Here is a 26,506-nt window from a genome sequence, read left to right on the forward strand (position 1 = left end):
AAAATCTTTATGTTCTGATGTAAAAAAACAAAATATGATTATCAGATGTTTTAAACCGTCAAGTATTTATTCTGCGTTAAACTTAAAAATCCAGCAACAATCAGTGAGACGTTTGTCAAAATCCAGATGTTACATTCAGGACTTTCAGCATTCATAGAACTGTGGTTATATATGTAACTCTGGTTTGGGGTGTCGATTAAGGGACTGCCCATTGTTCCGAAACCCCAACAGTCTGGACAAAAGTCCATTTTTCCAACAACTGCAATGGCAGTATTACCAAAAATACACACTACCTCTAACAACTGCAGGCAGAGTCTGTATTTTTGGGGAAATGGGCGCTTGTTTTTGAGATGGCGGGCTGTTGGACAAATGGGCTTTGGGTCCAATGAGACATTTTTCAGAAAATTCGCATTTACTGGAAAATTGGGCTTTTGTCTGGACTATTGGGGTTTTGGAACAATGGGCAGTCCCCTAATTAACACCACAAACCAGAGTTATATTTATGCCCATTGCCCTGAAAATACACACTCTCCCTGCAGTTGTTAGGATGAGTGTGTATTTTTGGTGCAATCATTGTTTGTTTTGGGGATCACAGGCCGTCGGACAAATGGGCTTTGGGTCCAATGAGACATTTGCAGTTTCGGAACAATGAGCTGTTGGAACAACGGCATGGAACCCTGAATTAGAGCTGCAAATATTACTTAATCAATCAGTCAACAGGCAGAAAATAAGTCTGCAGCTGTTTTGATAATCGAATGTTTGTAGTTTTTTAAATTATAACAGACATTTTAAAAACATTTCTGACATTTTTTAAACAAATCAATAATAAAAATAATGATTAGCTGCAGCCCAAATCTGAATGCAGTTTTTCAACAACAGGTGAAAAATTAAGATCATGTGCAGTATCTCTGGTGATCATCGATTTGAGAACCACTGACGTACTAAGGAGTGGTCAGTTACTTCACCTCAGAGCAGAACTGACGGCTTCAACTGCAGTACACACAGTACAGGTACTTACTGCAGTGCAGTACAAGTATGTGGAGCAGAACATGAACCGAACCTCCAGCCGTCACACTCACTCAGTGTTGTGTGTCCTTGTCCTGTAGAAGCAGGGCATGCTGGGATTAGTCAGTAGTCAGATGGGCACTGCACACCTCTGAGTCATTGCACCCGTATTCTTCCACAGTGTGATGTAGTCCTGCTGCGTCTCTACATGTAGGTGTAGTCCTTAATGTTGTAATGTGGTCCTGCTCTGGCTACACGGTGTAGTCGTCTCACTCCGTCTCTACACAAAGTAGGTGTAGCATCTTGTAGCGTAGTCCTACACGTTGTAGGTGTAGTCCGGCTCCTTCTCTACACGTTGTAGGTGTAGTCCGTCAGGTAGTCCTTCAGTCTGTTGGGTAGCGGCAGGTCATCGACCCGCCGCGTCGTCCTGTTGATGGCGATTCGACAGAGGTGCTGTAGCGATGGCGTGGCCGTGTACACGGGTTTGGTGAGCAGTAGTTGCACCGTGCCGTTGGGCGGCAATGCAGACGGCTGAGAGTTCGATGAGGACTTGTCGCTGGTCCTGGACAGCTGGACATAGTGCTCCACCAGGTGGACCACGCTGTCAAACTGCTTCAGCTTCGGCTTCACCAGCACCACCGAGTCCAGTTTGAATTTACCGTGTTTGTACTCAATCCGAAGGTTGGTGGGACCCGCCGACGTCATGGCGGAGATGGTGAACAGGTAGTCCCTCTGAGAGCTGTCCCGCACCAGGAAGGTTCCCTCGGAGGCGTCCTGGAGGATCTCTTTGGCCTCGTTAGCGGTCAGACTGCCCCAGTACCAGCCTGACACCACAGAGAGACACAGAGTGAGTTATTGATCGGGATTATCCTGATATCTGTCTTTCAGTTTTCATAGAACTGTGGTTATATACGTAACCCAATCTACACTCTTCAAATAAATATGCTAATTAGAACCATAAAGGGTTCTACAGCTTGTTCCTATAGGAGAACCCTTTTCTCTTTGATTCCTGTTAGAACCTTTCATGGAGGATTCACTTGGAACCCTTACAGATATTTCTACCTACCATCTGTGCCATACGTGAAAGGTTCCAGCCAGAACCTCCTACAAGAGGTTCTACAGAGAATCCTTCTATTGTGCAACAGTTCCACCTAGAACCCTTTCTGGAGGTTCTATCCAGAACTGCTTCACATTCTAAGGGTACCAACAAGATCCCACTCGTACCGTAAATGTTTTTATATTCAAAGAGTTCTATCTAGAACACATTCAAGGTTCTACTGAGAATATTTTTATATTCCAAGATTATATTTATCTGGAAGACACTGAGGTTCTATCAAGAATCTTTTTATGTTCTGAGGATTTTATCTAGAACACACTCATAGGATTCTACAGAGAACCCTTTTGTCCTAAATGAAAGAGTTCTTCAGGGATTTCAACAATGCTTGAAGAACTCTTTCCTCTAAAAAGGGTTCTTTGGATGAAAAGGGTTCTTACTGGAACCCTTTGTCTTACAAAGAACCCTTGACGAACCCTTTCTTCAAAAAATTGTTCTTCAGAAGCAAATGGTTCTGGGTAGAACTTCAGCCCTTCAGGAAGAACCCTTTGGGAACCCTTATTTGCCAGAGTGTGCATCTCAGTTCGGGGACAGCCCATTGTTCCGAAACCCACTAGTCTGAAAAATGTCCATTTTTTATCCTGAAAACAAACGGTTGTTGCCCTGAACACTCTCCCTGCAGTGTTTCGGGGCAGTGGGCTGTTTGTTATTGATTTCAGTCACAGCAGCAGCCAATCACAGCCTGCGTACGATGATGACTCCTCGTCCCACCTGTGTTCTTGAGGTCCTTCATGGCTAAGGCGATGCGGTTCTCGTCCGATTCCACAGCCCTGGAGTTGTTGTTGGCTCGTCTGTCGCTCTCGATGGTTTCTGTGGACTCTGTGGAGGACTGGCAGGTCATTGGACAGATCCAGATCCAGCCTAGTGTTAGGCCCACAGCTCAGACATGGACGAGGTCTGCAGCAGCCAGACGAGATGCACCGCCCTCTAAACTGGTCTGAACTGGTCTGTTCTGGTCTGGAAAAAAATCAAATCCAAACTGTTTCAATAAATTTACTGGAGACTCGTCTCTGTCCTCTCAAACCAAACTACATTAAAAAATGTGCTAGTTTAGGATAATACTGATCAAACATTGACCACCTATCAGAGGAGGATCAGAGACTTTTTACACATCAGCAGGATTTTATATTTAATTCTGCAAACTAGTGAGTCACTCAGCAGCACAAAACTAGACGTTCTTCCCATAACTGATGAATCATTGAAGTGATTTTTCTGACAAAAATGCTGAACTCTATTTGGTGATGTGGCGGACAAAACAAGACATTTGAAGATGAAACCTCAGACATGAACTTACAAAACAATAATTTAAGAAAATAATCAGCAATAACATTTGACTTAAGCTAAAACAAACCACTTTACATGATGTCATAAATTTCGGAGGACATGACAAAAATATAATAAAGACGTGATGAGATGTCATAAATATTGATTTAGTCTTATTTTCAGACATGAGATGGATCAGGAAACAGTGTGAAAACATTATTCTTATAAGTGGAAAAGATTCTCATGTGAGGTTTTAATACAGTTCATTTGTTCAAACTGGACTCTTTGCTTCCACAACAGTAACAGTGGTGGTTATTGTTTTGTTCTGTGTTAATACAATGACCTCTGTATCTATTGTTAGTCCCTTTGTTATTACATAACAAACCTTTATCAGTCTTAAAGTATTACAGGGTTTGTTTTTTACTGGATGCAGGACTGAAGAGTAGACAGTAATAAACAAAAAGAAACTGTAGTTTTTATTTAAAGCATATCTGTACAGCAGCCAACAATCTAGGTGACCTTAAATTGCTAGAATTTTGAATAAAGTTTGGTGTGACGCAGGTGACAGTGTTGGTACTTTATTCTAATAAACCACCTCATGTGAATTAATAATGTTGACTGTAATCTCTCTTTCTCTCACAATACTGATTGGATGCTTTGATTTATGTAATTTAGGAGTTGACTCTGCAAAGAAAAAGAAAATAATTTTATTTCATAGCAGGTTTTAATGTGGTGACATGAAACTGACAGGATTTTGAGCAGAATTTTGCATAAAGTGATAGATGTCTCCATTTCAGAGTCAGAGAATTATTCTCTATGCCGACCACAGATGAGATGTAAAATTGCAAGACTTTGGAAAATAATTTGTTGTAATGAAACAGTCTCACTAGAAAAATAGACAAATTTAAGATGAGACAAACATACAGGAGCTCTTTGGTGAATAAAAACCTTCTATCCATCTTAACATTAGGCTTTTTAGTAAATGCTGTCTTTTGTGTTCAGAATTTCATAGTGGACTGTGAAGAACACAATACATGTCATTTTATTTTTCAGCAGGTTTACACGTCAGCAGGAAACTGAGTTGATGTCAAATTGCTAAAATTTTGAATAGAATTTGGTGTGGGCCAGATGATCTGTTCATTTTTGTCTCTTCATCTATATTAAAGAATCAAACAACATAATATCAGCAGCAGCAGCCTGCAGTTAAATTAATAAAATAATGAATGTAGTTTGATACAATGTGAGAGAACAAATTCAAGGCCAGGCAACAGTCCTGGTGCTTGTCAGTTAAAATTAATAATAAACATCTATTCATTTTTTTTTTACATTAAATATTGTAGTAAATTCTGAGCAGAATTTCACACTGGACTGTGAACAACACAAAAATATGTCAGCAGAAAACCAAGTCAAAGTCAAATTACTAAGACTCTGAATACATGGACAGATAATTTATTCCTCTTTTTACTATCCGCGTATGTTAACGACAGAGATCTTGGCAAATGCTACTTTTTGTGGGCAGAATTTCAGAGTAGACTGTGAAGAACACACACACACACACACACACACAAATATTTTATAGCAAGTTTAAATGTCAGCAGAAAATTGAGGTGATGTCAAATTGCTATAGAATAGAATAGAGTTTGGTGTAAAGTGTCAGCTCTCTCTGTGTGTAAGCTGACACTGTTGGGTGAATTGCTACTTTTCTGCAGAAATGAAGACTGGACTGTAATACAAACAGTATAGTGTCATTTTATTTGACAGCAGATTTTAACACCAGCCGGCAATTAAATTAATAAAATAATTAATTTGATACAACTTGCTTATTTTCTTCAGAGAACAAATTCAAGACCAGAACACAGTACAGCTGGCTAAGTAATAGACGTCTATATATCGATCTTTATATTAAATATTGTAATAAATTCAGATTTTTGTGTGCAGAAGTTCAAAGTGGACTGTGAAAAACACACAAAAATATAATTTTGTTACCTCGCAGGTTTACGACATCAAATTGTTAAAATGTTGAATAGAGTTTGGTTCACAGAGATGAATCCCTCCGCTCGTAGCCCGATATATCCATTTCTCTTTTAACACTCCACGTGTCTTAACGACAGATATCTTAGTAAATTCTGATTTTTGTAGGCAGAATGTCAGAATAGACTGTGAAGAACAGAAAAAAATAGAATTTTATTTTCGAGCAGATTTACATGCCAGCAGGAAACCGAGACGATGTTAAATTATTAAAATCTTGAATAGAATTTGGTGTAACGTGAAATTCTGCCCGCAGAATCTACCAAGATACCTACCATTAAAATAGATGGATAAATGGTTTATTATACATGTAACGGACAGACGCGCTGATCCAGTTAAAGCACCTGTACTGTTCTGTTCTAGTGGGGAACGAAGAGAACTATCGAACTGCGCCAAATTCCATTCATTATTTGACGAATTTAACGACCCCTCGGCTGCCGGCTGATTTGACTTGATGTTGATGTGTAAAATAGAGTGAAACGTACCTGAGGTTTGCTGTTAGCCGTTAGCTGTTAGCTTAGCAGAAGAGATGTCAGTGTAGCCTCCGACATGTCAGCGGGAACATGTTAACTACATGTGTGTGTTTATTTCTCCTCTGCTCGCTGACGGCGGGTTGGAGGTTCAGACGTCGACAAAATAAAAGCCTCGGATGTGTCAGTCACAGAACAAACAAACAAACAGGAGAACACTGGTTTATTTATGTCCGTGTTCCACAGAGGAACCGCAAAACCGTGTGTGTCCCGAACATGGTGTCCGTGTGTCCGTCACCGAGCTGTGGACACACCGAGTCCACCGAGCCGCCTGATAACCGACAGATATCAGCAGCAACACAAAAGAAGCGTTTCCAGGAACTTTCCAGGAATATGGTCACGTGGTGCAGCGAGCAGCGATTTAAGGTGGACCGACACACACACACACACACACACACACACACACACACACACGCACACACACACACGCGGTGCCTTCAGGTGCTCTCTGAGATATTCAAATTAAAGGTTGAATGCACGTGCAGAGATGTTTTTGAGAGGCTCCTGCAGCAACAGCGGGTCACTGAGTGCAGAGACACACAGAGAGACAGACAGACTGAGAGACAGACAGAGAGACAGACTGAGAGACAGACAGACAGACTGAGAGACAGACAGAGAGACAGACAGACAGACAGAGAGACAGACAGAGAGACAGACAGACAGACTGAGAGACAGACAGAGAGACAGACACACAGAGAGACACACAGGGACACAGACAGAGAGACAGACAGACTGAGAGACAGACAGAGAGACAGACAGACAGACTGAGAGACAGACAGAGAGACAGACAGACAGAGAGACACACAGGGACACACACAGAGAGACAGACAGACAGAGAGACAGACAGAGAGACAGACAGACAGACAGAGAGACAGACAGAGAGACAGACAGACAGAGATAGACAGAGAGACAGACAGACTGAGAGACAGACAGAGAGACAGACAGTCATCATTTACACATATAACACATGTTACATATTACATATACAACATATATATATAAATATATTATATGTATATATAAAAATATATTAAAAAACATTTGTTAATAGTTACTTTTACTTGTAACTTCTTCCATCACCGGTATGAAGTCCTGATGTTCGTCCTTCCGTACAGCAGGTGGCGCTGTGGAGGTTTCACTTTGGTACAGAAGAAGAAGAAGAAGAAGAAGAAGAAAATCAGTGAAGAAGAAAGTTGCGCGGGTTGTTTGACTGTTTTGCTAACTGCTACACAACATTTAGCTGAGCTCTGTCAGCTCGTCACGGTGAGTCTTTTTCTCATTTTCTCTGAAAACAACCGCAGAAACTTCACGTTAACGTCAGTTTAACGTTATTAAGTGTCGGTTTATCGACAGTCTGGGATCAGAAAGATTAAAGTGACTTTATATTCAAACTGTCGCCGTGCGTCTGTTTGAACTACGGTTAAAAATCTGTCGTTTATTGTCACTTCAGTTTGTTTCGGGATCATTTCATCTGACAGGAGATCAGTTCATAGATTTAAATTAATCAATGTTCAGTTACAATCTGCCGGGGTTACAGTAACGTTAAACGTTAATCGGTGCTCGCTTAATGTCATGTAATGTAACGCTTAATTTTCACTTAACCTACATAAATTTTCACTTAACCTACATAAATAAAGTCTCTGATTTCAGCTTCTTAAATGTGAATATTTTCTGGTTTCTTTACTTCTTTCCGACAGTAAACTGAATATCTTTGAGTTTTTGACAAAACAAGACATTTGAGGACGTCATCTTGGACTTTGATCAACATTTTCTGATATTTTATTGATCAAAAAACTAAATGATTGGTGGAGAAAATGATCAGCAGATTGATTGGTTATGACAATACTTAAAAAAATCAGTCCAAACAGGTCGGTCCGTGTTCTCCACATGTTCGGACTGATTAAAAGGATTAAATAGTTTTGATCATTAAAATTTTCTGAATCAAACAATTGAAATGTGACTTTTTATTTTTTACTATATCATACAGCTGAGTCAGTAATACTGTCCATTGTAGCGTATCAACAAAAGCTGAACATTATAATCTTTATGAAGGTTGAATTAATGGCAGAGCGACTGTGTTGACTGGCATCAGATTGTACAGGTGAACCTAATAAAGTGACCACTGAGTGTATTTGAAGATAGAACTCTGCATGATGACTGACTACATTTTGTTCATGACTTTTCAGTGCAGCAGTACTTTTACATTGTTTAAAAAAAACCCAACAGATTTTAATATTTTAATTCTTGGCAGCGAGGTGTGGAGTCATGGAGTCCACAGAGAACAGATTCGCTCACCTGCTGCAGCCAATCAGAGAGCTCACCAAGAACTGGGACATCGACGTGGCGTCAGAGCTGAATGACTATTTAGAGGAGGTGAAGTCATAAAATCAGCTGTGTATTTGTTTATATTCACACACTTTTCATGTTTTATTGATTAATTATTTTGTCCACGTGCTCCAGATGTCTGGATCTATTTTTTCAATTATTTTCCAAGTGATGAGACCGAAGCAGGATAAATTAATTAATCTGTTAACTGATACAATAATCAACAGTGACATACTGGTTGTAATAATCTGACCTGTGTTTGTGTCTGTTTGTTGTCTGCAGTTGGATGAGATGTGCATCACGTTTGATGGAGGAAAAACCCGACTGAACTTTGCAGAAGCAGCTCTGTTGATTCAAGGCTCCGCCTGCATCTACAGCAAGAAGGTCCATAAAACAAACACACATAAAGACAATTTAAACTTTATTTAAAACGGCTCATATTGAACGTCACCGTCTGTTTCAGGTGGAGCTGCTGCACAGTCTGGTTTATCAAACTCTGGAGTACATCAATGACAAGAACAAGAAGTAAACCTCCGACTGATTACAGTTTTTATTCAACGTCAGATGGAAAATCTGATGGAGTTGACGTCTTAAATGTTACATTAAAAAAAAAATCACTCGCCCATCAAAGCAACGATCTGTATCTGTGTTGTAAACTTGTAATAAAAAGTTTGTTTCCTCATTGTTCCTGACAGACGGAACAAACAGGCAGCGGCGTCTCAGGAGGACGATGCAGACGGAGCAGCGAACGACCACGACGCTGACGATGTCGCTGTGGTGAGAAACACAAACTGACTGCAGACCAGTTCTTATAATGTATTATAAAATTAACTGTGTGTCTTTGTGAGGTCAGAATGTTTTAAAACAGGAAACATCAGAAAGACTAGAGTTCACATCAGCGTCTGTTTGTCTCCTCAGTTCAGTCCTCTGGACCTCGACGCCTCCGAGGACTCGCAGAACAACAAAGACTGTAACACGGTCAGTTCAGACCTGTCTCACTGTCTGGACACACACAGTTTCAGACCTGTCTCACTGTCTGTGAACACAGTTTCAGACCTGTCTCACTCTCTGTGAACACAGTTTCAGACCTGTCTCACTGTCTGGACACACACAGTTTCAGACCTGTCTCACTCTCTGTGAACACAGTTTCAGACCTGTCTCACTCTCTGTGAACACAGTTTCAGACCTGTCTCACTGTCTGGACACACACAGTTTCAGACCTGTCTCACTCTCTGGACACACACAGTTTCAGACCTGTCTCACTGTCTGGACACACACAGTTTCAGACCTGTCTCACTGTCTGGACACACACAGTTTCAGACCTGTCTCACTCTCTGTGAACACAGTTTCGACCTGTTTCTGTGTATGTTTCTGATGTGTGATGCGTTTCCTGTCCAGACGACCAGCGTGGCTCCTCTTCCTCCTGAGTCTCTGATTCCTCCAGAGTCCTCAGAGAAACACAAGCTGCCTCTCATCAGGTCAGTCTGGAGACAAACTCTGATTTTATCTTTAATGATCGATTCCAACATGACAGTTTATTTCTGAACACTTTCTTGGTTTGTTTTCATCAAACTGACCTGAATTCCTGTTTTTGTCTGTTGACTCTCTGATCAGAACTTTGACTCAGAGACATTTTCAACAATACAGAGAACTGATCTGACATCAGTCCTGTTTCTAAATGTAAACATTTGTTTACATATCTGTGTACTGAACAGATTTTTTTTTTACTTTATAGATCTAAACGGTTTGACAGATCAGCTTTGTTCAAATATTTAGCATCACTTTTAGTTTTTTACTTTTATCACAGTGTGTTCATATGTGTCAAACTGAAACGTATGTGTGTGTGTGTGTGTGTGTGTGTGTGTGTGTGTGTTTGTGTGTGTGTGTGTCTCAGTCTTAAAGGGGAGGTTCTGTGCAGTCAGAAGGACTTCAGGATCAACATTTTCATCCCAGGAGATGAAGATCTGATCCTCTTCACGCTGGGATCAGCTGCTTCCAGACTGCTGCTGGACAAACATCCTGGAGATGGTCTGCAGCAACAACAACAACAACAACAACAACAACAACAACAAGGTAAGAAACGTTAACACACTTTAACAGAAGCTGCAAACTGAAGTGGTGAGTCAGAGAACAGAAAAACCTGTGACTACATGTCTCTCCTCAGCACAAACAAACGTCTTAAAAAGACATTTAATCATAAAGCAAATCAGAAAATACCTCAGACAGAACAGAACACTGTGGAGGATTAGGAGAAAAAAAAACTGAAGTTTTGACTTTGACTTCAGTTTTGTCAATTTTCCAGAGAGACTTAAGAGTTTATTAAACTGAATTTGTCTCTGTCAGACATGATCAGCTGAATTTAAAAGAACGAATCTGCTGTTTTTCACTGTTTGATTCTTGCTGCAGCTCCAGCTGATGCAGATGTTGAAGGTAACGGAGGAGACGCTGCAGATCAGTTCCTTCCTATAGACGACAACAACATGGAGCTGGACCAGAACCAGGACCAGAACCAGGAGCAGAACCCAGAGGAACATGTGGACAGACACCAGGTCTCACTTCTGTTTCTCTTTTCAGTCCAGTTTGATTTTGTCTGCAGGATGAGACTGAATCCTTTTAGATTCCTTTGTTTGTTTGTTCTGTGATGTTATTTATTTATTTATGTGTTTGTTTGTTTATTCACACAGGAAGTCTGTTGTTTTATTAACAGTGATCATCAGAGTCTCACGGAGCTTTTAACAAGGCTGCAGACTCGTCTTTGAATATGTGTTAAAAAAAACAGTCAATCAATTTAGAATCTTTTCACCTCTTTACCTTTCTGTCAGACAGACCTTTCTGACAGAAAACCGCTGTTATATAAGACAAACATCACACTCTACAAACCAACCAAACTTCATTGATAAAATCAGTAAATTTAGCACAGAGAACACAGGAGTTGTTGGTCTGTTCTTGTTTTTTGCGGGTTTGTTTGTGTTGTTGTGTGACTTCTGTGACTCTGAACGAACACAGAAGTCACACAACAACACAAACACACTAACAGTTGGAGGCAGCAGCAGACCAACAGCTCCTGTGTTCTGTCAGCTAAAATGACTGATTTTATGAATGGAGTTTGGTTGGTTTGTAGAGGGGGATATTTGTCTTATTAACGGTGGTCTCTCGTCCCCAGAATGAGCTGATTTGAACAGATTTTCTAACAGTTCTGGATGTTTATTTTCACTCAGTGATCATATATTCATTTTTAGCTTCAGTCCAAATTTCTGGAGGGTTTAATGTTAATGTTGTTTGTGTTCAGGCTGCGGGTGAAGGCAGGATGCTGATCAGAGAGAGACGACGGGTCGAAGACGACATACCGAGGAGGAAGGAGGAGCCGAGGCCTGCGGTACGTTCATGACTTTATTTTACAAATATCACTTCATTTTCATAAAATCCTGACTTTATATAGTAACTTTTTCATATTGCAGAAACAAAAGTCTGTCTGTGACTCTCTGAGCTGTTTGTTGTTTCAGGTGAATGTGTGGGCGCTCCACGACCCGTACGCCGTCATCGGGGAGGACAAACCTCTAACATCAGGTGACCTGCACGCCGCTCTGCTCTCTCAGGTGTTCTTCAGACCGCTGTCACGTTGTGTCGTTCTCGTCACTCATAGAACCTTCTGTCTGTGTTTCCTTGTCAGGAAAATGTTACAGAGTTCCTGACGGTCTGGACGACGGAGGGAAGAGGAAAAGGAAACGACCGGCGTCACTTCAGAACTTCAGGAGCTGGTTCAGAGGAACCTGTGAGAACAGACGCACTTTAATTTAATGAAATGTTTGATCTGATGAAGGGTCCTGTTGTTAATTCACTTCTAATGATTTAATTTGTTTGTTTCAGTTGATTCTTCAGAGCACAAACTGAAAAATGGACCCACGTTTACAGGTAACAGAAATCTGTAAACTACCAATAATCATGATTGATTGATCTGAAACAAGCTGATGACATGTTTGATGTTTGAGTGAAACATGAGTGAAGAAGAGACGGAGACAGCAGCTCACAGAACTGCATGATTTTATTAAAGAGTTTGGTGACAAAGCAGCAGCCTGTGCTGGTTATTGATTACTGTATTTGTATTTGACATGTTTACTGTCAGATTGTTGTCTTCTTTCATTAATTTAGTGTAAAACAGTTTGTTCAAACAGCTGCAGTGTAAGAATGTGATTTCAAACAATGAAATAAAACGTGTTTGTGATTCATGTGAAGAAACAAGAAGATAAAGTGTCACAACAACAACAACAACAACAACACGTCTGATTATTATTATTATCAGATTTTTATCTTATTCACTGCGACGTCTGTTTGTTTCAGACCTGAACAACATTTATTTGAGCGCCATGAAAGACAAACTGAAGAGCAGGAAGAGGATGTACAGGAGAGCGGTACGACACCTGTCTGTCTGTCTGTCTGTCTGTCTGTCTGTCTGTCTGTCTGTCTGTCTGTCTGTCTGTCTGTCTCTCTGTCATCATCTTCAGTTACTGTATGTGTGTGTCTGATCCTGTTTATGATGTCACTCAGGGTGTGGTCGTCTCTGATGAGGAACTGAGGCAGACCTTCCTGCAGCTGGAGGAGGCGGGGCCAGAACAACAGGGGGAGGAGCCTGTGGACGGATTCAGACATCCCGACCTGCTGGGTAAAAAAAAAGAAGAAAATCTGCACCTTCATCCTCAGTCCATTAAAAATAATTCCCAGTTTTGTGATTTGTTAAAGTTTATTAAAATGATTTTTAAAAGGTGGAGACGACGACAACTCAGACAACGAACACGAGGCGTTACCTGACGACATCCCAGCTGAGTTTGGAGGAGACGACTTCATCTCACCAGGTAACAAAACACCAAACACTCACACTGAGACATGAAGAAGTAAAGAAAACTACACTTTAAAATGAGCACAACATAAAAAAAGTGTCAGACTGAAGTCAGACTGAGGCTGTACAGTTAAAAAATAAACATTGAAATAATGAAGAAAAATACAATTTAAAGTTCAGGTTGATTTGATTTTTCAGTGTATCGATGAGTTTAAACTGTAATCAGGTGATTGGACGAGTAAAAACCTTCCTGTCTGTGATGAACTTAATATTTTGTGTTTCACAGAGATTCAGAGAGATGAACTGAGTTATGAAGATCTGGTGAAGCTGCGAGTGGTGAGTGATCAATAATTCATTCATTCATTCACAAGAAACAACTCACAAACCTCTGCTGTTTAATATTTCAGTCTCAGACGTTACCTCCCTCCCCCGGATCTCTTTTTCTTTTTTTTTTTAAACTACACTGGCCTTAATATGTTAAATAACGTTTTCATATTAAGGCTGTACTCTGCAACAAATTATTAATTATTATAACAAGAAAAGATTATTGTGAAAAAAGAATAATTTGGTTTGTAGTTTGTAATAAGATGAAAGGTATATTTAACATAAAAATGATGAAACTTTTTCCAGTTTCAGGAATTCACTGTCATAAATAAACATCAATAAACAGATGAATTAAAATGTGTTTTAAACAAATGATACAAACTCTTGAAAATGTATAAATAATAAAATATTTGATAATAACAGTGTTAACACTGGTGTGTGTGTGTGTGTGTGTGTGTGTGTGTGTGTGTGTGTGTGTGTGTGTGTGTGTGTGTGTGTGTGTGTGTGTGTGATGCGTTCAGGAGCAGCTGGTGGTGAACAGTCGAGGTTACACTCAGGAGACGGCTCTGTCTCAGAGAGTCAAAGACTGGGAGGAGAAGATCCGACCGGAGCTGCAGCTGCAGGTAAAACTGTCCACCTGTCCTCCACGTATGTCCTCGTCTCAGGTCTCACACGGGACAGAACCATCAACGTGTTCTCACTCTGATGTCTGTCTCTGTGTCCACGTTCTCCAGGAGGAACGTCCCATGTTTAGCATCCACGATTACGGCGACCAGATCGTTGGAGCTCTGAACACCGTCGGTCACCGCAGGACGTTCGCCTCCATCGTCACCGGTTTGGACAATTTTGAAGCCTGCAAATATCTGCTGGCCTCCCTGCAGCTGGTAAATCAATCAATCAATCAATCAGATTGATCTCTTCATGTGTCCTTTTCAACATTTAAACAACGACTTATTTCTTCTTCTTTCTTATGGGACAGTTGTGGAAAAACTAGTTGATCATTTTCTCCACTAATCGATTAGTTGTTTGGTCCATAAAATGTCAGAAAATGGTGAAACGTGTCTCTCAAAGTCCAACATGACGTCCTCAAATGTCTCGTTTTGTCCACAACTCAAAGAAATTCAGTTTACTGTCAGAGAGGAAAGAAACCAGAAAATATTCATATTTAAGAAAGACCAACTGCTAATATTAACTATAATCCAAAAGTAACAAAGTAATCAGTTACATTACTTTAATATTGTGATACTTGGATTACATTACTGACTACATGGTTTAACAGGTAATCAGTAATCAGATTACATTTATAAAGTAAACTTCCAACCCTACATACGACATTATGTAAGTCATCGTCTGTACAGCTGAATGTAAACAGGAACATTAGTGGAACATTAGTGGAACATTAGTGGAACATTAGTGGAAGGTAAACACTTTGAATCTGGATCCTCGTCTGTCTGACTGATGAGTTTTAGCTTCATCGTGTGTGTGTGTGTGTGTGTGTGTGTGTGTGTGTGTGTGTGTGTGTGTGTGTGTGTGTGTGTGTGTGTGTCTCCAGGCCAACGACTACACGGTGGAGGTGGACAGCGCTGCAGGTCTGGAGGACAGTGTGGACTCAATGGGACTGACTCTGCTCAGCACTCACAGAGCGACGGACAGATTCAAGACTCTGCTGACAACAAAGTGAAGACAGACACAGACAGAGACACACACACACACACACACACACACACACACACACACACACACACACACACACACACACGTGTTAAAGACCATTTCTTTGTTACTTCACACATGAATATTGTTCATTCATACATTCTCTGTTCTTCTTCTCTGAATCATGACGTGTCTCTTGTGATGATAAAAAAATGAGAATTATGAGTTTTGTCCTCAGACACTTTATTAAATATGAATATTTGTAATAAAAGCTGAACATAAATGTGTTAGTTCAGAACCAAAGAAACAACCTGCAGTTTGTTTTTTCTCTGTGGAGACACGAGTTCACTGTTTCATTCACATATTTTCAGTGTCTCTGTCCACTGGAGACGCTACAAGATGATTTAGATTTCCTGCTCAGATTTGTACTTTTTCTGTCTTTAAATGTGAGTTACAGTCATTCGACTCTTAAAGATGAATCTTTCTCCTGCGTGTCAGATTATTCTGATCATAACGTCGTGTTTGACCTCATCAGAAACAGAAAGTTTAGAACAGGTTTGACACACAGTTCAGTTTTGATTTGAAGGTCAGGACGTCTCTGCAGCACTGATCTGGTTCTGTGATTTGGACTCTGATCTAGAAGGTCCCATGTAAGAGCTCCCAAAGTTGTGCATAAAAAAAAAATTAATTTATTTGTTTTCTGATGTTCCACGCTTGTGAAGAAGCACACCAGCTGCTTTGCTGTTCAGTATTTCCTGCAACACTTAAACACAATCCTGAGAACGCTGTTCTGTTGTAGGAACCAAGAACGTTCTAACAACCAAAAAGCAAACGTGTGTGTATTGATTAAAGATGTTACTGCAGCAGCACATTATTCAACTGCATGTCAAATAAGGACTGAACAAAGTGATTTAAAAACACACATTTTTATTTGGTGCTTAAATCTAAAACTCATAAATAAAAACCACAGCAGCAGATTTTCAGTCATGAATCATGAACTTGATTTAACATCTTAACAAAAATCAATATTAATTGTGTACACTATATTTAGAACATTTTCACCACTTTATCTTTCTGTCAGACAGACTTTTCTGATCACTCTGCAAACCAACCAAACTCCATTGACAAAACGAGTAATTTTAGTTCACAGGAACACAGGAGTCTGTTGTTCTGCTGCTGCCTCCGTCTGTCTGTGTGTTTGTGTTACTGTGAGACTTTAGTGAATCTGAATTAATGTTTTAAAACACTGAAGTCACACAATAACAAACACACTAACAGATGGAGGCAGCAGCAGACCAGCAGCTCCTGTGTTCTCTGACATAAAATTACTGGTTTTGTCAATGGAGTTTGGTTGGTTTGTAGAGTGACATTTGTCTCATTAAACAAATTAAAGAGAGATTCAGTTCTTGATGTGGTTCTTGATGCTCTATGCGATCTGTTCCTGGTTCTTCATCCTGTTATAATGAAGAACAGATTTATATTTCCGTGTCGGGTTCCGTCACAGTTTGATGTAGTTCTTGATGTGGTTCTTGACGCTCTCTGCGATCTGTTCCTGGTTCTTCATCCTGTTGTAATAATCGAGGAACAGTCCATCAGGACTGACCAGGTAGATGAGGATGGTGTGGTCCACGATGTAGTCTCCGTCCTCATCCTTTGGTCCGGGGCTGGCGTACACCCTATAGTCCCGCCCCGCGTGTTTCACCTCCTCTGGTGTCCCCGTCAGTCCAATCAGACGGGGGTGGAAGTCTGTGACATAGCGGGCGAGCGCTGGGACGTCGTCCCTCTCGGGGTCCACGGTGATGAAGAGGGGCTGGACGGGCGGCAGCGAGGTGTCCTGGTCCAGCGCGGACACCACGGCGCTCAGTTTGTCCAGCTCTTCGGGACAGATGTCAGGACAGTGCGTGAAGCCAAAGTACAGCAGCACCCACTGTCCCAGGAAGTCCTGCTTGGTCCTGCGCTGCCCCCTGTGGTCCAAGAGGCTGAAGTGTCCCTGTCCCAGAGCCACCGTCTTCAGCTGCTCCATCCGCTGCCGCCGCAGCTTCTGCTGCTTCTCCCACGACACGTACCACCAGACCGCCAGCAGGCCGCCACCAAACAACAGCGTGACGCCGAGACGAGTCCTCAGCTTCAGTTTAGCAGAGCGGACAGATGAGTTCTGGTCCTGAGACAGACGACAGCACGCTGTCCACTGAGGAAGACACTGAGGATGAAGGAATCCCACCTCTGAGGACACAATCGTCTTCTGGACATGAGGAAGACTTCTCAGGAGTCTTCCTCCTCCTCCCATGATGCACCTGAGCCCCAACATCTTTAACTCCAGATGTCCTCCTGAAACACAGACAGGAAGTAATCACATCCTGTACTCGAGTAAAAGCAGACGTGGGAAATAACTAAGTACAAATACTTTGTTACTGAACTTTACTTGAGTATTTCTTTTTCTAACAACTTTTTACTTTTACGCCAAATATTTGCACTTTCTACTCACAAAACAGCCATGTTACTTTAGTTTGAATGCAGGACACATTCACTTCACAGCCATATATTTATGTATTTATTCAGTATATTTCCATAACAATGATCATAAAATGTAAATACTGCAGAAGAGTATAAGTACAGATTGTAGGTGTAACTGGGTTGTACTGAATTTCATTAAATTCACCGGCTCATGTTGGGGAAAAGTCCCGTTTTTGTGCCTTTAAAGCCGCCTGACATCGACAGGGACACCGCTGAAGGCTCCTGACGAGCTCACCTGTCTTCAGGTGGATTTATATTCTTATTATTCAGTCAATAAGTTAACTTTATTCACTCTGAATGAGGAAAATCACAGTTTCACTCTGCGACCCGGACAGGACTGAGGTGGACTGACCGTCCTGTGTCAGAGCAGACGTGAGGTACCGACAGCAGCTCCGTCGGTTACTGGTTTAAATTCTAACATACATAAACAGTTTATTAGTTAACAGGTAACTGACCAGTCTGACCCTGACAGAGAATCTAACGTTAACAAGTCACACTGACCTGCTGCTGTGAAGCTAACTGACCGGAACGTTAGCATGTCAGGCTAACTGCTTTAACTAGCTGTTAGCTTCTCCAACAAACAGGCAGATAACGTCTAGAAATGACAATAAATTACCTTCAGTGTCCAAACAGCCAACTTGTGATACTCAGACATGTAACCTGCAGTGTACGGCGGCCTGTGAGGGTCAAACTGAGCCGGTTGTGAAACACATGAAGTGAATTTACCTAAATTTCAGTTTAATGTAGCTGATTCAACACAGACAGACAGCTGGAGAGGAAATAAACCTGAAACACCGACCGAAGAGCAAATATAAGCATTTATCATTTCTTTGTTTATTAGCCACTAAACATAATAAACTGTTAGTAATAATTCACATGAATGCAGATTAACGGACTTCTAACCGTCGGTTACCATCAGCAGATTCGTGTCCGTCCTGAACAGACCTGCAGGGCTGAAACTGTCCACAAGATGGCGCCAGACATCCTGCAGTCATTCACTGTTTTACTGAACTTCAGTGTTTCTACCAGTGTTTTGTGAACAACCTTAAATATTTTATAAATGAGAAATAATTAACAGTTAACCTAATCTTTGTTAACAGGTCAGCTTTTTATTTCCTCTCAGGAAAATAATATAAAACATTTTAAATGCTTTATAAAAGATGAACTGCAGATATAAATCACACTCATTGCATATTATATTATTTATTTGATGACCCAAATAAAATCTCCTGTGACCCACCTGGGTCATGACCCAATGTTTGGGAATCTTTTCTGTCATTAAATAAAGTTACATGAGTCATTTTTACAATGAACCTTTTAGCAACTTTTTATATAATTCTGTTTTTCACACACACTTTATTCAGAGCTGTTGTTCTAGTTTATAGATTTTTTTTTTAAATGTTGAGAATAAAGTCAACAGTATCTCAACATTTAGACTCAAAATTTAAGTAAAATTTCATGTCTCATTTTTTATATAAACATATATATGTGTGTATATGTTTATATATGTGTGTTGTGTTGTTGTCAGTCACTGCAGATCTGATCACACTCGTCTTCTTATATAAGAGCTGAAGAAGAAAATGAAACCTCCTCAACTCTTCCTCTGCTCTCTGTTGGCCTGTTTGAAACCTTATGTAACTGAGTCTGCAGTGCTGCTGCACACACACACACACACACACACACACACACACACACACGTCTGCACGTCTGCACGTCTGTTTTTACATGATTACAGATCAGATTAATGAAGTTTGTCTGTAAAATGTCAGAAAATCCAAAGATCTTCAGAAAAGACATCAGAGGAACTGCAGAGGTTTTTAGTATTTTTACTCTTTAAATGATTCCAGCTGTTAATTATCTGTAGAATCAGCTGATTAATCAGATTGATCGGAGCCTGAAGGTCAAACTGAACCTGAAACACACACTGAGTACAAATACTTAGTTACTGTACTTCAGTAGAGTCTTCAGGTGTCTGTACTTCACTTGAGTTTTTATTTTTCTGACATCTGAACTCAAATATCTGAACTTTCTCCTCCTCACATTTTATAAACAGACTCGTTACTTTAGTTTGAATGACTCTGAGGTGAATTATTGATTATTGTTATTTTGCATCATTGTGCTCCGCCTTCAAACATCAAGACTGATTTCAACCTGAACGGACGAAACAATAAGACACAGAAAAGACGAACCATCAGAGGACATCAGACAGGACAGACGGAACGAGACGGAAAAGAAAACATATAAAAGACATGAGAAATGTAACAAGACAAAAACACAAAAAGACAAAAGCAACGTGAAAGTTGGAAAACAACATAAAATCATTAACAAGATGACAAAATATATAAAAGATGTGAGAAAAATGAGTTAGAAAATGTATGAAGATGAAAACTGAAAAGATTTAACAAGATGAAAAACCACAAAGAAAACATAACAAGACAAAAACTTATGCAAAAAACAGACATGAACATAAAAGATGAAAAATAACATGAAAGATGTAACAAGATGACGAAACATAAAAGGCACGAGACAAAAAAATGATGCAAAAAATGAAAACAACGCAGAAATAACTCTGAATCTGAATCAGCTGTTCCTTCTAAGAGTTTTAATTAAGGAGCACAAGTTTTTATTTTAAACCAGACTAAGAGTCGACGTCACTGGTTCCCAACCTGGGGTTCAGGACCCACACTAGTGGTCACCAAAGTTTCACAGGGGGTCGTGAGGCTTTCTTGATTTTAAGGGTCTAAGAAAACTTTGAAAAACACAGTGGGTCAATATCTCAATATTTTATAAAATTCAATGAAACAAACTAAATAAACTGTTAGTTTTAAAATTTATATTTGATTTCAGGGTCTTCAATTATTTTCAAAGTATTAAATTAAAAAAACATTAGAATATGGCCTTTAAAAGTATTTACTTAATAAAGATCTTTTCTCTGGTCCTGTGGTAGAATTATATAAATAATGTAAAGTCATAAACAAACTTTACATTTTTTCCCTGTGAGATATTTTTAAGTTTATTTCAGACTTTGCTGTTGTTAATATTACAGCTGCTCTACAAACAATGTTTAGTTATATTTAAAATATTTAACTTGTTCAGAATTGATTGTTTTTATGATATACCTTTTTTTCTTAAAGCAATTATTTAGTAATGAAAAAGAAACTAAAAGTATGAATATGTTCATGTGTAATAAAAATATGAGTATTGTTATAAACTCTGTTACTAAATTTGAGTACTTGGTAAATAATTATATTTTAGGGCTTTAAATCCGTACTGACCTTTTATCTTGAACATGTTTGCAGGTATGGTTGTGAAGGTGACGTTCTAAATGATGTTAAAAAGTCTTAAACTTAACTTTGAGAACCTTGGAGGAACCCTGTATTTAAGAGACGTTCCTAACTCCTAAATCAGATGGTGTCATTGGTTCTATGTTCTCCGTCTCAGCAGCGGTTGTATTTGCTCTTCCCGTCTCCTCTCTCATCACGGGGCCTTTAAAGTTATCCAGCCTGGATTTGTGTTGCTTAGCAACCGCTCCAAAGTGAGAGAGGTGCTGAGAGTTTGCTGCATTTCCATTTTTATCAGCGAGGGTTTGTGAACCAGGAGTCCTGCAGTGTGTGTGTGTGTGTGTGTGTGTGTGCGTGTGTGTGTGTGTGTGTGTGTGTGTGTGCGTGTGTGTGTGTGTGTGTGTGTGTGTGTGTGTGTGTGTGCGTGTGTGTGTGTGTGTGTGTGTGTGTGTGTGTGTGTGGTGTTAAGTCACACCTGCAGAACCAGAGAGAACCTCAGAAAACAACACCTGAGATTATTATTAAAACTGCTGAAGACGAACACAGACAAACTGTTTTTATAAATACAGATGATGATGATGTCATTATTCATATAAACAAACATTTAAATCTCCATCTTTAATGTGACAAGAGTCTCCTGAGGAAAAATATTCTTCAAATACTCAGTTTACAGACCAACAGTTTGTTAAATTCTCTATAAATTTCAATCATTTCAGGAATGAATTGAGGAAATCAATTAACAAGAGATAAAAACACAAACAATAAAATACACAGAAGCTGAAAAAAAAACAAACTGTCTTGTTGTGACACTGATGTGAGAATCATAAACATGCTAACTATAGTGTCAGAACCAGGGAGGAAAAACTGCTATCAGAACATCTGCAGAACAAAAATACACAAAATAAAAGAACAGAAATGATCCATAAAATGAACAACTGTTAGCTTAAAACAGAGACTGTTAGCTTAGCTACGTCAGAGGAGAGATTTATATACATGTTGTCAGCTAACAAGCTCGTTCCAACGTTAAATATTAATCAGCTAACGTGGTGTCAAACATTAGCTTGTTGTATAAATTGATATTGTGTTTGTTACTGACGTACAAATAAAGAAGAAAGCAAAGATTTTTAGGAATTTTCTTCTCATCAGTGACACGTTGTTTTTTTTTTTCAGTTTTAAATAGTTAGCTTGTGCAACATGCTAACATCTTTGACAGATTTTACAACAGTAAATAAATAAAGTTCACTGAGATTTGAACTAATAATAAATAAACACTGTCATCTGTTCAAATATTAATCAAATACAGATTTTACAGATAAAGATTTTGTTAAGTTTCATGTCTTTTAATTAATTTAGGAAAAACCAAAACAAAACCAACATGTTTTTCATAAGCAAATTGAAACTGCTCATAAAAAAGGTGAATGGAAATTCACCCGTTTTTTTAATTATAATTTTATCATACTGTTAAAATCCTCATCTGCTGCTGGTGACAGTAAATGTACATTTAGCCAGAATCAGATGTGCGTCATGTTTTGGACTGATATACAGGACTGGATTTAGATATGAATATTTATTCATTTATTTGTGTATCTGCATGATACTGCAGTGTGTTTCTACAGAGCTGCAGGGATGTTTGTCTGTTTGATGTTGGTCGCTTTAAAAAAAATACATCTTTCATCATTTTCTGACATTTTACAGACCAATAATTTCTGACTAGATCAAATATTATGTGATTAGTTGCAGATTGTGTGCAGCTTCAACAACACACCTGTCCTGCAGGCAGGAAACAGTTAACACATGACGTCATCAGGCTCATCGTGTATTCATGTCCTGCCTGCGTGTGTCTGTGTGTCCGTCTGCAGCGTGTAGTGACGTCACTCTGCATCACACCGAGAGACGAGAGAGACGAGAGAGACGAGCTGCTGCTGAGGAGGAAATATAGGACAACAGGAGGAGGAGGAGGAGGAAGAGGAGGAGGAAGAGGTCTGCAGTTAAACCAGAGACACAGAGCACAGCTGCAACATCTGCATCTCCTCTACACCAGGTATTTATTACTGTGTGTGTGTGTGTGTGTGTGTGTGTGTGTGTGTGTGTGTGTGTGTGTGTGTGTGTGCGCAGCAGCAGCAGAGAGACGACACACACAGAGGAAGATGATTTAACGGGAGGACGAACACAGAGGAAGGTCACTGAGAGGAACAGACATGTCACAGAGCTGCAGAGACCGATATCAGCTGATTACACCTCAGAGTAACTGAGTACTTCTACTCAACTACTCTACTCAAGTATAATTTGAATATTTCTATTTACTTCTACTGCACCACGTCACACGGAGAAATATTGTTTCATTAGATAGATTTAGTTACTTTGAAGATACAGATTGTAATAGATTATTATTAACAAGACGAACGAGACACGAGTCAAAACACGACGTTAGAACAAAAGACGTACTAAGACTGAAGAAGACATAACAAACCAAAAACTACGTAACACAACCAAAAACAAAGTAAAGGACGTAACCAGATGAAAAATTACGTAAGAGACATAATTAGAAAAAAATAGAAAAATAAAAAATAAGTAACAAAACAAAAATGACGTAAATGATGTAATCAGTCGAAAAAGACACAAAATGACAAAAACAACGTAACAAGAGAGAAGAAATAAAAAGACAAAAAAACATAAAGACATAAAAAAACTAAAAAAAAGACAGAATAAGATAAAAAAACGATTTAAAAGATGTGAAGAGACGGAAAACAACGTGAAAGACAATCAAAAAAAGACGTGACAAGACATAAAAGACTTGAGCCAAAAAATCAACGTAAAAGATGTAAAAAGAAAAAAACAAACAAAAGACAAAGGCTCAACCAGCGAAAAGGGACAAAGACAGTCAGTAGAAATGTCCTTCAGAGGACGACTTTTTATTTTTATACTCTGAGGACATTTCAGATCCTGAACTTTTTCACTTTTACTGCAGTAAACAAGTTGAATCAGTACTTCTACTGTTACTCGAGTATCTGTACTTGTACTGCAGTAAAGACTGAGACGACTTTCAAAACAAAAGTCTTAATATCGTCCTGAATTAGAGACAAAAACTACAAGACACCTGTGGACATAAGAGTCAACTACGACTCCCAGCGTGCATTTCACCGACACAACATCCAATCACAGAGCTTCACACTCTGTTATTCTAAAGATTTCACTGCTGATGAAACTGATAATGAGTTTATTATGAGAGTCTGTCTTCATCTCCATGGCAACAGCAGCTGAGGCTCATGGGTATTTACGGGCAGAACAACAGTGTGGTAGTTAAGTGTAATTATCCTTTAATCTCCTGTGTGTATCAGCCTCAGTATCGGCCTGTATGATGCAGTATCGGTCTGTCGCAGTTCTCCTCACCCCTCCTCACCCCCCCCCCCCCCCCCCCCCCCCCCTCCCCTCTGTGTCCCTGCAGCCTTCAGTCGTGTCTGAGCTCCAGGAGGTGGAGGATGGAGGGGCTGCAGCGGCTCGGTCTGCCCGGAGCGTGAGGAGCCTTCCTGGGCTCCGTCTGCCTCGTCCTCCCCCCTCCTCACCCTCCTCACCCTCCTCACCCGCTCTGATCCTGCAGAGGGACTCTGCAGCAGCAGCAGCAGCAGCGTCTCACCTCCATCAGCTGGAGACATGGACGGACTCCGCCTGCCGCCCGTCATAGAGGAGGTCCTCGATCCGTCCGGTCAGTCTGATCACATGTTCTCTGTCTCATGATTGGTTCAAGTCTTTCATGGTTTAATTAACTGATTAGTTCTGTTAATGATCGATAACTAAAGAAGTGAAACAGGTGACGGATGAAAAACAACAGAAAGGATCTGAATTATAATCAGGATACATTTATTTTCAATTTTCAGTCAGAAACATGTTTAACAGAAAGACTCTTTTATTCTCATTAATTTGACTTTATTGTCTGTTCCACTCCTGTTAATGAATCTCAGCACTTCCTGTATGTTTCACAATAAAAGCCTTCAGTGAACAGTAGAGATTTAATTTTCACTCCATCGTCTCTGACTTCGTCATCACGTCTCATTTCTTTATTAATCATAATTCTGATCAAACACAAACAAAATGCTGTTTTCCTCAAAGACAAACAGAAATAAATGTTTGCATCTTGTTCAGCAAAACTTAGTTCAGTTCTCTGAAATCAATGATGAAAATATTATTATAACATGAATAATAATTAATAATTAATTAATAATTAATAATATCCTGTATTGTTTTACAGTAAAGTCCGTGTTGAACGACATATTTCAGTATTTCAACACACAGGAGACAGAACGAGATTATCACATTAGAAAAAGTTGATGGAAAAAACAAAGTTCTAAAAAAGCAAAAAAAAAAAAGTGACGGCGCCGAATAAAGCAGCCTGGTTTCGTTCACATACATGTTGATGTTTGTGATGTAATAAATTTATCATAACTTGACGGTGGACGGACTTTCAAAGTGACGTCAGCTGGAGATTCAATCAGGATGTTCCACCTCCGACCACTAGGTGGAGTCGTTCTTACACTTTGATGGAGGCAGATCTACGTTTTAACTATTTTAATACCAGAACTCGCCTCCTCACATGTTCCTCAAATGTTCCACCAAAACAGGTTCCCTCTACTGCAGGAGCACCGTCTGCATCCTGAGCTCAGCGCCGCCCACGATGATTGTGATTGGTTAAGAGAAATACAAAGAAGCCAGTGTTTTTTTCTCCATGTGGAACAAGAACTCGGTTCTCCTGCAGTGGAGAACATCCTTACATTTGAATTATTTTTCATATTCTTCTAATTAAATCAAATTCAAAGTCTCATCAGTGATTCAGCATCTTTGTGTCCAAAAAGTTTTGTCCCTGAAAATAAAACCGAAGGTTAGAAGGTTTAGAGAGGAGTGAAGGAGTGAAGGAGAGAAGGAGTGAAGGAGTGAAGGAGTGAGAGGAAGAGATGTCAGGAGGACGATGATGATGAGGATGATGATGATGATACAGTGGTTACTGAATCATCTCTTCATCAATGATGCTGTCACTGCCAGGATGTGATTGGCTGCCTGCCAGGAGACTGAACCAATCAGTGGAGTTGAGAGGAGCTGCAGGATGGGAGCGATCAGCTGAAGGTTAAACAGCTGACAAAACACGATCAATACATCTGATTATTATTGATATCAGCAGAGTGATCGATCACGTTTCTCACTGATCAGTTAGAGGATGAAGAGTTTTGATCAGCAGGCCGACAGACCAGACTGATCATTTAATTATAGATACATTGATCTGTTTTACATTAAAGGAACCTCCTGAGTGGGTTCTAGATAAAACTTGTTGATTATAAAAGGGCTCTCTGTTGAAGAGTTCTCAGTAGAACCCTGAGTATGTTGGAATATAAAGGAGTTCTCAGTAGAACCTCCTGAGAACCATTTCACCATAGACAGGTTCTCTGAGAACCTCTCAGATGGTTCTAAGTATAACCCTTTGTTGGATTGTCAGCAGAACTATCTGAAAGGGTTTCAGTGGGAGCCATGAATGGTTCTCCTATGGGGACAAGCAGAAGAACCCTTTATGGTTCTAGTTCTGCCTGTTTTAAACATGGAAATCAGAATGAAGTCTGATATCAATACATTTATTGATTGATTATATTTT

At 39.8% G+C, this 26,506-nt stretch overlaps 4 protein-coding genes across 5 annotated transcripts in view; 2 read left to right on the forward strand and 2 right to left on the reverse strand.

The window, feature by feature from the left end:
• Window positions 1-1,353: 1,353 nt before the first annotated feature.
• socs2 (suppressor of cytokine signaling 2) lies at window positions 1,354-3,032 on the reverse strand. Its single transcript, XM_084710471.1, has 2 exons — window positions 2,831-3,032; window positions 1,354-1,829 (listed from the first exon to the last, which is right to left on the reverse strand). The coding sequence occupies exons 1-2, from the start codon at window positions 2,958-2,960 to the stop codon at window positions 1,354-1,356; spliced, it is 606 nt and encodes a 201-aa protein (XP_084566597.1). The 5' UTR covers window positions 2,961-3,032.
• A 4,021-nt stretch (window positions 3,033-7,053) lies between these two features.
• On the forward strand, window positions 7,054-15,159 carry ncaph2 (non-SMC condensin II complex, subunit H2). The gene is made up of 20 exons (XM_084710472.1): window positions 7,054-7,203; window positions 8,192-8,313; window positions 8,548-8,649; window positions 8,729-8,790; window positions 8,961-9,042; window positions 9,184-9,243; window positions 9,664-9,743; window positions 10,160-10,338; window positions 10,687-10,814; window positions 11,555-11,641; window positions 11,769-11,832; window positions 11,936-12,037; window positions 12,133-12,177; window positions 12,604-12,674; window positions 12,811-12,925; window positions 13,026-13,115; window positions 13,386-13,435; window positions 13,945-14,046; window positions 14,158-14,307; window positions 14,976-15,159. The coding sequence occupies exons 2-20, from the start codon at window positions 8,206-8,208 to the stop codon at window positions 15,102-15,104; spliced, it is 1,806 nt and encodes a 601-aa protein (XP_084566598.1). The 5' UTR covers window positions 7,054-7,203; window positions 8,192-8,205; the 3' UTR covers window positions 15,105-15,159.
• Window positions 15,160-15,989: 830 nt separating this feature from the next.
• sco2 (synthesis of cytochrome C oxidase 2) lies at window positions 15,990-18,341 on the reverse strand. Its single transcript, XM_084710470.1, has 2 exons — window positions 18,207-18,341; window positions 15,990-17,404 (listed from the first exon to the last, which is right to left on the reverse strand). The coding sequence occupies exon 2, from the start codon at window positions 17,382-17,384 to the stop codon at window positions 16,575-16,577; it is 810 nt and encodes a 269-aa protein (XP_084566596.1). The 5' UTR covers window positions 17,385-17,404; window positions 18,207-18,341; the 3' UTR covers window positions 15,990-16,574.
• A 4,427-nt stretch (window positions 18,342-22,768) lies between these two features.
• LOC146307124 (uncharacterized) overlaps window positions 22,769-26,506 on the forward strand; it is a 15,775-nt gene continuing 12,037 nt past the window's right edge. For both annotated transcript variants that reach the window (XM_084710468.1, XM_084710469.1), the window contains exons 1-2: window positions 22,769-22,912; window positions 24,317-24,574. In XM_084710468.1, coding sequence (XP_084566594.1) covers window positions 24,523-24,574 — 52 coding nt within the window. In that variant the 5' untranslated portion in view covers window positions 22,769-22,912; window positions 24,317-24,522. The remainder of the gene's footprint in view (window positions 22,913-24,316; window positions 24,575-26,506) is intronic.

Source organism: Lutjanus erythropterus, chromosome 22 (assembly GCF_056507025.1).
Source record: "Lutjanus erythropterus isolate fLutEry1 chromosome 22, fLutEry1.hap2, whole genome shotgun sequence".
NCBI lineage: Eukaryota > Metazoa > Chordata > Actinopteri > Lutjaniformes > Lutjanidae > Lutjanus > Lutjanus erythropterus.